This window comes from Zootoca vivipara, chromosome 5, assembly GCF_963506605.1.
Source record: "Zootoca vivipara chromosome 5, rZooViv1.1, whole genome shotgun sequence".
Classification (NCBI taxonomy): Eukaryota; Metazoa; Chordata; class Lepidosauria; order Squamata; family Lacertidae; genus Zootoca; species Zootoca vivipara.
This window is the reverse complement of record NC_083280.1, coordinates 95,255,246-95,266,193: the sequence shown is the minus strand read 5'-3', so window position 1 is coordinate 95,266,193 and position 10,948 is coordinate 95,255,246. Positions and strand designations below refer to the sequence as shown.

The window sequence follows — 10,948 nt, the reverse complement described above, 5'->3', positions numbered from 1 at the left end:
CTGTCCATCACACCTGTCCTGAAGAAGTGTGCATGCACACGAAAGCTCATACCGATGACAAACTTAGTTGGTCTCTAAGGTGCTACTGGAATGAATTTTTTATTTTATTTTTTGTCACAAACAACGTGTTTCACTTGGTTGGGGTCATTTTACATGGTTGTTTGTTTCTTGAGTGAACATGCATATTTGCTCAAGGAAAAAGAAACCATGTGAAATAAACCCATACAACGCTTATTTGTCTTCTATCTATGCATACTGAGCCACAAACAACGTGTTTTACTTGGTTTGGGCTTATTTTACATGGTTGCTTGTTTCTTTTTCTTTTTTTCAATTAATTTTAATTCATTTTCCAATATTACAAAATCACCAAAAAAAACCCAAAACATATCAATTATTGCATTTTTTACTTAACATTGTTGACTTCCTCAATTCCCCCCTCACTGGGTCCATTCTAAAATTCCAATTAAGCAATTTTCATTTTATATCTTAAATCATTCTAAAACATTTTATCATTATCGCTCAAATATTCTATTCTAAAAGCATCACCTATTCTTCACCAATAATTAATCAATTTATCCAAATCAAAATTTATTTTCCCTTCTTCTATTTCTCCCCTTAGCCTAAAATTTATTACCAAGAATTTTCCATAAATTTAAATATTAATTCTTCTATCATGCTAACATTTAAACACTTAAAACTAATTCAGCCCCCCTTCCCCTGGACTCAGGGTCTCCCAGATACTTCAGTGAGTTCCATAAGCCGTTCCAGTTTCGGACCATCTAGATCAATCAAAAATTTACATCCATTACAGTGATACCTCTACTTACGAATTTAATGTGTTCCGAATGCACATTCTTCCATTCTTAGACATTGTTCTGCTTTTCCTCTTTGTGTTTCTAATTTTGGCCTTAATCATCATACTACACTTGCTATCAGGCCATTAATGTAGAGGCTTTCACAGTATCTGACCTGGGCTTGACAATGGGCTTCTCCAGACTGAGCAAAAGGCTAGTCAACTCTAATGCAATATTCCTCCTTTCAGCCTGAATGCCAATGTAAGGATTGCAACATATTGTAAAAAGAAGAGTGAAGAGTTGCATCCCTCATAATCCGTGATGGCACAGCATGGTTCAACGCTTTTGACATTTGTGCAATTGCACTCCACATAGCTGTCTAAATTGCCATGGCTCTGCAAATGGGGGAAAGAATCTCATTTTATCAGCAGCAGCATCCTATAGTTTGAGTTCTGGAAAAAACAATATCTGAACCCAAAAGGAATATTTGCAAATTGTTACTAGCCATATAGACCTAGGTGGTGCTGTGGGTTAAACCACAGAGTCTAGGGCTTGCTGATCAGAAGGTCGGCAGTTCGAATCCCTGCAACGGGGTGAGCTCCCGTTGCTCGTTCCCAGCTCCTGCCAACCTAGCAGTTCGAAAGCACTTCAAAGTGCAAGTAGATAAATAGGGACCGCTCCGTCGGGAAGGTAAACAGCGTTTCCGTGCGCTGCTCTGGTTCGCCAGAAGCAGCTTAGTCATGCTGGCCACATGACCCGGAAGCTGCCTGCGGACAAACGCCGGCTCCCTCGGCCTATAGAGCGAGATGAGCGCCGCAACCCCAGAGTCGGACACGACTGGACCTGATGGTCAGGGACCCCTTTACCTTTTACTATCCATATAAATGATTGTCAGGACAGGGAAAGCCCTTGAACTTCGTGATGAATTGGCCCATTTTATATGGGGACGATTTATGCTACAAATATATCTGATTTATATCAGCTTTACTATGGTGGCTTCTGCAAAGGGAAAAAGGAAAAAAGAAAAATGACATACTTTTTAGACACATCATTTTACGTCATAAAAATTAAAAAAGAATCATTGAAATTGTAGTATGTTGGGCATTTTATGGTTTAGGGGCCCATAGTTTCTTTAATCTTCCTCTGCTTCTGTCGGACGACAGAGGACGAGATGGTTGGACAGTGTTCTCAAAGCTACGAACATGAGTCTGACCAAACTGCGGGAGGCAGTGGAAGACAGGAGTGCCTGGCGTGCTCTGGTCCATGGGGGCATGACTAAACGACTAAACAACAACAATACCAGATACCTGAAGAAGTGTGCATGCACACAAAAGCTCATATTAATGACAAACTTAGTTGGTCTCTAAGGTGCTGCTGGAAGGAATTTTTTTTTTATTAAATAGTGTTTTGTATCTGAGGTGAAATAGGGCAGCTTTGGTAATCTACAGTATCCCTTCAGCAGTGGTAAGTGCTCTAAAATGACCTGTGTCCACATATTTAGTTATGGCTTTGATATGTAACCTGGTAGACCTAGAGATGGTAGATGGTGGTTTATTAAAGCATTAGGGGGGGAAATAAGCTATGAGTCTTTAATGAAATATGTTGAATGACACAGCAGCTGAGAGATACGCTGAAGCTCTGAAGCTCAAACACACCCACAGTTGTTGACTGGAGGTCCTTCCAAGAGCTGGTAGTCAATAACCGGACAGGTATGTTCAATGCCTGAGGGTGCTGGAAACTCTAAAGTAGCTAAGGAACTTGTAGCAGAGCTGTACCACAAAGTACCACATGTTTTGTGCCATTTGCGACCTTGCAATAAATACGCGCCAGATGAACACAATCAGGGTGATGTTGATGACATATTGAATATTTCTTAGCCTGGCAGAAAGAACAGAGAAACAAAACTCTTACAAAAAAAGAGGTTAACAAATTAGAAAATGAATGTTAAAAATAATTATCTTTTAAGAAAGCTTAATAGGTGTTAAACAACAACAACAACGAGACTGTATGGATGCACATAGATATAAAAAATTATCTACACCAACAACCAAAGCAAGCAAACAGAATACCTTCAAATGGGGTAACAGGTTGGTAAATTATTAGTTTAGCAATGCAAAGAACACCAACAAAAGAATATTGCTCCCCTATGGGAAAGGAAATTTTAGAATAAAACTTCAAACAAATCCTATAAATTATATGCAACAAATAAACCAGGGAAGGAAGAGAGAGTGTAAACATTAAACCATCACAGGTTTCAAATGATACCATGTTTGGGAGAAGGGAGCACCCTTAATAGTGTAAAGGGAATGACAGCCTTTTCAAAAGTAAAGATTTGGTTCTTCAGGGCACTATGATCTCTTACACAGCAATCCAGGCTGAGTTGCAAGGAAGAAATTCTCCTTGGTTTAAGTTCTCATAAGTTTAATATTGTGTTGAAAAATACTTTACATATGAGAGAAATGACTGAATTTGAACTAATAAAAAAGACCAAGAAACACACGTCGGTAGCTACTTAACAAATATGATACAAAACCAGAGCAAGTGAAAGGTTATAAGATAAAACTGGCTGAAAATATTGGGGAAAACGTATTGTTGGATATCTAGGAAAATATCTGGGAAAATGCTCACAGATCTCCCTGTGGGAATAAGGAGAAATTGTGAGTAGGTGTATATCATTCCAGATACAAAAAAATGAATAAAACAACACCCAACCACATATTGGAAATGTCTAAAAGTACACAGGTAGACTTATTTTACATGTGCTAGTACTGTGATAAGACAATTCAATACTGGGAGAAATAAAATGTCACATTAAAATGATATGAGGGTATGAAATCCCCCTCCACCCAGTATTTTCTCTACTAATTTTTGTGGAATAGTTGGTGAAATCAGTACATAAAGAGATGGCCCCTTGTATGCTGGCTGCAGCCAGAATTCTCTTTGCAAAGATGTGCCCCATCTATGAAATTCCCAATGGAGAGACTTTGAGAATTTGCTGCAATGGCCTAATTGACTCGCTAAATTAGACTTAGGGAACAAAAACAGAAGCATGGTAGCTTTGCAATAAGATGGAATAAAAGATGAAGGCTGCTACCAGAAGCAAACAACTTGTTTATAGTTACAGGTAGGTAGCCGTGTTGGTCTGAGTCGAAGCAAAATTAAAAAATTCCTTCAGTAGCACCTTAAAGACCAACTAAGTTTTTATTTTGGTATGAGCTTTTGTGTGCATGCACACTTCTTCAGACACTGTTGGTCTTTAAGGTGCTACTGAAGGAATTTTTAAAACTTGTTTATAGTGTCTTAAAGGTAAAGGTAAAGGGACCCCTGACCATTAGGTCCAGTTGTGACTGACTCTGGGGTTGCAGTGCTAATCTCGCATTATTGGCCGAGGGAGCCGGCGTACAGTTTCCAGATCATGTGGCCAGCATGGCGAACCAGAGCAGCGCACGGAAACACTGTTTACCTTCCCACCGGAGCGGTACCTATTTATCTACTTGCACTGATGTGCTTTCAAACTGCTAGGTTGGCAGGAGCAGGGACCAAGCAGCGGGAGCTCACCCTGTCACGGGGATTCAAACCTCCAACCTTCTGATTGGCAAGCCCTAGTCTCTGTGGTTTAACCCACAGCACCACCCGTGTCCCTTTTATAATGTCTTAAGTATACGTAAAAAAACCCACTCTTTATTTTATAAAAGTGAAATGAATTGTCAATAACCAAGATGCCTCCAACTGGATCACATAAATCTAACTCCTTGCATGCATGTTTATGTTTATGTTTTGCAAAATAAGTAGTTGTTTGCTCCCAGAAATGAAACATTGCTGGCATCAAAATTCCAGACTGTATTTTTCTCTAACTTAATTTGATTTGTTTGTGTGTGTGGGGGGGGGGGGGATCCACAAGTTGAAAAAACAAAAAAACTTTTCCAGGAGAACTATTTGTAATATCTCAAATACTTCTAGCTATTTCAAATAGAATTTTACTCTGTGAGTAAAATGTCCTGTTCTGTCTACTAAAAGTATACAAAAAAGATTCTGCATGCCTTACTTTCGTAAATGCTCCTTTGCTGCAGGAATGCCAGCCAAATCTTCATTCAGCACATGGGTCTTAGCTCCTAGACAGAGATATTCCATGTATTCTGACCAATTCAACTGGCGGACATCAAAGAAGAACAGCTGGAATTAGGAAAAAGAAAGAACATCAGTGCCATGTTTATTTGCGTGGCTTGAGCGAGCAGTGCAGCCTGGGGGGCTGAGTGGGGAAAGAAATAAGGCAATTAGACTAGGGAAGGAGTTAAAAAAGGTCTGAACTTTTATAGGTTCCTGCAAGTAAGCGAGGCTGGCATGGCATAGGGCAGGGTGGCGAACCTATGGCACGCGTGCCAGAGACGGCACTCAGAGCCCTCTCTGTGGGCACGCACGCAGTTGCCCCACCGTGCCAGGGGTAGGGGAGGAGTGAGGAGGAGAGGAGGGCTGGGTTAGTGTTAGGGTAAGGAGAGGTGGGGCGCCACCGCCATGGAAGCAGCAGTCTCTCCTGACAAAGGGAGGTGACTTGAGTGCCAAAAAGAAACAACAAAAACCCAAGACGAGAGAGGTGATCTGGTGTGGGAATTTGCACGTAGGGGCCTTTGAAACCTCCTGCACTTTCTTGGGAAGGAAGCATTGCTGAGAACGGCAGGGTTTACTCCTGAGTAAGGGTGTGTAGAATAAGGAGGAGGAAAGCCGGGCAGGGACTCAAAGGAGGCGAGGTGTAGGCGAGGGCATTAAGAGCAACTGGTGGGCAACACTGGGGTGTGAAGGATGGGTGTCCTCTCTGGAGGGTTGTTTCCCATTATAAAGAGTATCTGAGGGGTGGATCAACAGGACTTTAGCCAGCCAACTTCCTTTGGGACTGATAGGGGTGCATCTAAACACACTTGTGCAGGTTGCATTTTGCAATAAACAGGTGCTTAATTGTTGGCAGGCAGAAGGGCGACCCTTTTCGGGTCATGTGGTTTCTGTTTATCCTTTTATCTTGTGAATGTACGGTACATGTTTACATATAGAATAAGTATTGGAAGGGAGGAGGGCTACTGGTTCGTTCTTGTTTTCATTATGTATTTCTTGTTTTTTTATCTTGTATTTTTATGCTGCAAACTGCCCTGAGGGTGGTATGCAAATTCAATAGAAGGGGGTGTGGCTTAAGAGAGAAAGGAACTGAATGGAGAAAAAATAGCACTGAGTTATACCCTAAAATGTTATGTCAATAGAAAGATAATTTGGTGACCCAGGTGGCGCTGTGGGTTAAATCACAGAGTCTAGGGCTTGCTGATCAGAAGGTCGGCAGTTCGAATCCCTGCAATGGGGTGAGCTCCTGTTGCTTGGTCCCAGCTCCTGCCCACCTAGCAGTTCGAAAGCACATCAAAGTGCAAGTAGATAAATAGGGACCGCTCCGGCGGGAAGGTAAACGGCGTTTCCGTGCGCTGCTCTGGTTCGCCAGAAGCAGCTTTGTCATGCTGGCCACATGACCCGGAAGCTGTACATCAGCTCCCTTGGCCAGTAAAGCGAGATGAGTGCCGCAACCCCAGAGTTGGACACGACTGGACCTGATGGTCAGGGGCCCCTTTACCTTTACCTTTAGAAAGATAATTTAATGAAGAATGTAATGTAATAACTTTCATGAAGGATTATAACAGCAGTCATAAAGAAGAAACATGAAACATACACAAGTGAAATTGCCGTGTTGGAACTTTGCGATAAATAAGTGGGTTTGGGGTTGCAGTTTGGGCAGTCGGTCTCTAAAACAGTTTGCCATCACTGGCATAGGCTGCAAAAATGAAGGCAACTCATCTGCACAACATATGGTTATCCCCAGATTTTGTGAGCTGGCCCAACACATACATATAGACCACACAGACACCTGATTTTCCTTCCCCAACCCTGGCCTGGGCGAGTTGCAGATTAACAACACAATCCTATGCATGCACTGTGCTCAAAAGTGCTTCCTCGCAGGAAAATGTACATAGGATTGCAGCTTGTTGTTGCTTCTTGTGAATTTGACACTGGAGTGTGACACTCGATACTAACAGTAGGAAATTAGGGAAAGGATTGAATTTCTTATTTCAGGTCCAGATTGTATTGATCAACTCTGGTTCAGATCCAAGTTGGTTCTGGTTCACCCCAAAATCTAGACTGAATGAACCATGTATTCCCACAGCCTCCAAGCATGGACAGAAAGGCAAGCATGTCCTGTGTTGTTCATAAACTATTCTAGGCTTCACCTGTTATTTCTGTACCAATTATAGATTCAATAAAAAATGGTCAAATCATTGTATTGAAAATCAATTCAACCCATCCTGAAAGCAACCAAGATTTGGGTTGTAGTGGAATTTGGGGGCATACTTACTAGAAATTTGATGTTTTTCTTTTAGGCCACAGGAAACAATTGTTACCTTCATAGGAATCTGTAAAGATATTTTGGATTAGAACAATGCTTACTTTCTTGTCTTTTGGACTAAGTTGGTTCAGTAACATGTTCATATTGTCTGATTTCCATTCCCAGGAACGGTTGGCAAAGAAATCAAAGAACTTCATGGAATTGTGGAGGCGGTTATACATCTTCATCATTCTGAAAGACAGAACAGAGATCCCATCCAAAATGGACGGGATTACCACAGTTGGTTCACAATCCACATAGCCATGCAATAATTCAAAGCCCTCCAGAGGCTACTCCAGATCAAAGCCTGCTCCAGTGACGTTTCAGCTTGCACTTGAAATACATTTTGGAAATGATTATCAGAAGCACAGGGAATGAGTTTCTTCAGGCATTCTGCAGCCTCTTAAATATTCTTTGAAGAATCTAATACCAACCATCTGACTGGCAGGCCTTCCATTCTTAACTTGCCTTCCTTCTGTTTTCCTCTGGCAGCAGTCATGGTATATGTAGTGCTATTCATACCGCAAACCCCTTCTCTCCATGTGTAATCCACATATTCTTATTTATGCTGGTCTGTATTGTAATGCTAGAGATTTTTGAGAGGGCGATCACAAGCCTCTGGCAGTGATTGGCTGAGCTGCTCCAATGTTACAGAGAAATGGGAAAAGAAAACACAAAGGAGTTGGGCCTGGGAAATGAACAGGCAGTGGTCAAAGAAGAGGGAGAGGAGACAGGAAGGTTGGAAGATGCGGCAGCCAAAGAGAACATGAGCAAGCAGGAAAAGACCAGAAGCAAGAGCTACAGAAAACTGATCTTTAGCCAGGGATTTGAATGCAATCTGAAATCCGACTGAACTTTCACAAACCTTTTCTTGCCCATCAGGAGGGTGGACAACTAATATGGAACTAATTTTCAGGTTTGTGTTTTTTTCCAAAAAACTTTTTTTGTGTTGTTATAGGTTAGATTTACATTTTCTGTTAGCAAAGTTTCTAGCAGTGTCAATTTTCACCTTTAATTAAATTTCACCTTTAATACTAAAAATGTAGGATACAATTCAACACAGAGTTGAGAATCTTTAAGCCCATAGAAATTAAATCAGTGTGCACAACTTTTGTGTTGGAATATGAGATATGACCAGGATCCAAAGAGCAGTGCAACTAATTATGAGCACTTAAGAAATCCTTGAACTTGGGTTATTATACACCAGCCTCCATGCAAAATGGCAAACCCCTTCTTAAGTGGAGAGAACTTCTGAATGCAGTTTGAAAACGTGGGGAGTGAAAAAAGAAATCCTGCTAGGAAACCCAAGACTTTGAGTATACTCAGTGGTATAGGAAGGGGGGGCAATAGGAGCGCTCCGCCCCGGGCAGCGCAATCCCGAGGGCACCATCGTGGCTGTGCCCCCCCCCATGCTGGGCACCCCGCCTCCGCAGGTGGTGGTCCCCGCCCCCAGAACGTGCGCCATGCCCCTACGGGCGGTGCACCACGCCCCCAGAATGCATGCCAGCCCCGCCCCTGCCTGCTCTTCACCCCCGGTGCCGGAGCATGAAGCTCCGCCACTGAGTATACTTAAAGTAGTTCTTTGGGTCCTAGTGACTACATTTACTTAAATTCTACTGAAATCAATGTGTCTTCAGCTCATATCTGCTTGTAAAACTGGGTGCAGACACAAAATTTAAACAAGCTTAAAGACAGGGCACTTTTGGATTTTTCAACTGTAACCCACTCTTCAATTTATAAACTACCTATTATTTTTAATAGTTATGTTTTCCAATATAATCTTGACAATTCTCTATAAACTGGTGCAACATTGCTGCACACCCTTGTAGATGCAATGACCAGAACAAACGTCCCACACCCTTTCTGGGTGGTTCCACACACTGTTGCTTCAGTGCTGAACTCATTAACAGCAATAAAGAAAGAACTACAGACAATAAGGTTGCTTTTTTCTTTTCGTTCATGTATATAGCAAGTCAAATTCCCTACAGTGCTTGCCAGTACAGGCAATGGCCATTTGGGGCAGGGGCTGCCTGTTTACCCCCCCCCCCAAACACACACTTTGTTTCCTGGCCACTTCCGGGTTGCTGCAATGCATGTGTTCATGGTCAAACACCAATTGGTTGTTGCCTGTACAGGTAACTCTCAATTTAGGCAGGGGTTATGTTCCAAGGCATCACATATTTAAGTAAAATTGCATATATTTGAAATGGCATTAGAAAACCCTGCAAACACCCCATTCAGCCCTGCCCAGTTCCACCCCTTTTTGTGACGTTTTCATGTCCCTTCCAGGTTTGATGTGATGCACATGGTCGTGGTTGCACACACATTAGACGCACCTAAAATGGTCACTGCCTGTTTAACCATTTAGCAGTTTTCCCTCACCTTGGCTTCCTTCCAGTTAGTCTTAAATACAAATCATAGAGAAAGGCGGGGAACTTGTGACTAACTGTTCTCCAATACTCATACGTAAAGTCACTTTTGGTCATGTAAACACTAGGGATTCTGAAGGCTTTCTCCAGGGGCATCCTCTCCAATATGTCCATGACAGCATTCTCTGTAAAATAACAGGGGACACGGTTGTTGTTTCCGCTTTTATCAAAAGAGTAATTGCATTGAAGTCATACTTGCAAGAGCATACAGATAGGCCTGAATTAATTTAGTATTGTTTGATTACAGAAAAGCAATGAAAAAAGGCTGCAATTAACTTTTGCACTCTGTAGAAAATCATCTGGGAAAGTGAGAGATCTTTTGCGGTAGGATTCTTTCCATCCTTTGTCTACATACCTAAGAAAGTTAATAGGATTACAAACAGAAAGCCACCTCTCTGATTAGTTCAACATAACTTCAGCTGTCGTGCATTTTTTCCCTTTAAAATGTCCACAAGAAATAATGTGTTTCTACCTTTCACTCAAGGGACGCGGGTGGCGCTGTGCTTTAAACCACTGTGCCACTTGGACTTGTCGATCAGAAGGTTGGCGGTTCGAGGCCCCGCGATGGGGTGAGCTCCCGTCATTCGGTCCCAGCTCCTGCCAACCTAACAGTTCGAAAGCACACAGTGCAAGTAGATAAATAGGTACCGCTCTGGCAGGAAGGTAAACGGCGTTTCCGTGTGCTGCTCTAGCTTCTCCAGAAGCGGCTTAGTCATGCTGGCCACATGTCCCGGAAAAACTGTCTGAGGAAGCGGACAAACACCGGCTCCCTTGGCCTGTAAAGCGAGATGAGCGCCGCTACCCCAGAGTGCAACCCCAGAGTCATTCGCAACTGGACTTAACTGTCAGGGGTCCCTTTACCTTTTACCTTTCACTCTGCCTTGAACAGGAAGATGATGACAAGACCAAAGGGACCTTCCTGCCCTTCCTTACTCTTTCAATGAAGGCAGTGATGCAGGGGAATTAGAAATTCTGTCTAGAGGAGGAAAGGCCATCTGGGGATCCAGGAGACTAACTTTTGGCTGAGTTGTGAACCCTTCATGGCACTACTACTCACAGAACTACTTGTATCTGTAACTGCTGATCTACACTATCCCCTTTAGGGATAAACTACATTAAGGAAACTTAAAAATCACCACATCACATTTTCCCAGAGCATGTAGCTTCAGGGGATTCAGCACCCTAAGACTTCAATTCACAAAACATTAAATCTTCTAAGATTCTTACATTTCAGTGGTTTTAGCCACATGGCTAAATGCCAACTGACATAAGTCACTGTGTGAAATAGCTTCAGAGCAGTTTTGCCAAAGAAC

At 42.3% G+C, this 10,948-nt stretch overlaps 1 protein-coding gene across 2 annotated transcripts in view; it reads right to left on the bottom strand.

The window, feature by feature from the left end:
• Positions 1-259: 259 nt before the first annotated feature.
• The window catches only part of FAR2 (fatty acyl-CoA reductase 2), a 49,958-nt gene continuing 39,269 nt past the window's right edge, over positions 260-10,948 (bottom strand). For both annotated transcript variants that reach the window (XM_035138488.2, XM_035138489.2), the window contains exons 9-12: positions 9,589-9,760; positions 7,269-7,398; positions 4,840-4,967; positions 260-2,672 (exon numbers count right to left, since the gene is read on the bottom strand). In XM_035138488.2, the coding sequence (XP_034994379.2) occupies positions 2,510-2,672; positions 4,840-4,967; positions 7,269-7,398; positions 9,589-9,760 (593 nt within the window). In that variant the 3' untranslated portion in view covers positions 260-2,509. The remainder of the gene's footprint in view (positions 2,673-4,839; positions 4,968-7,268; positions 7,399-9,588; positions 9,761-10,948) is intronic.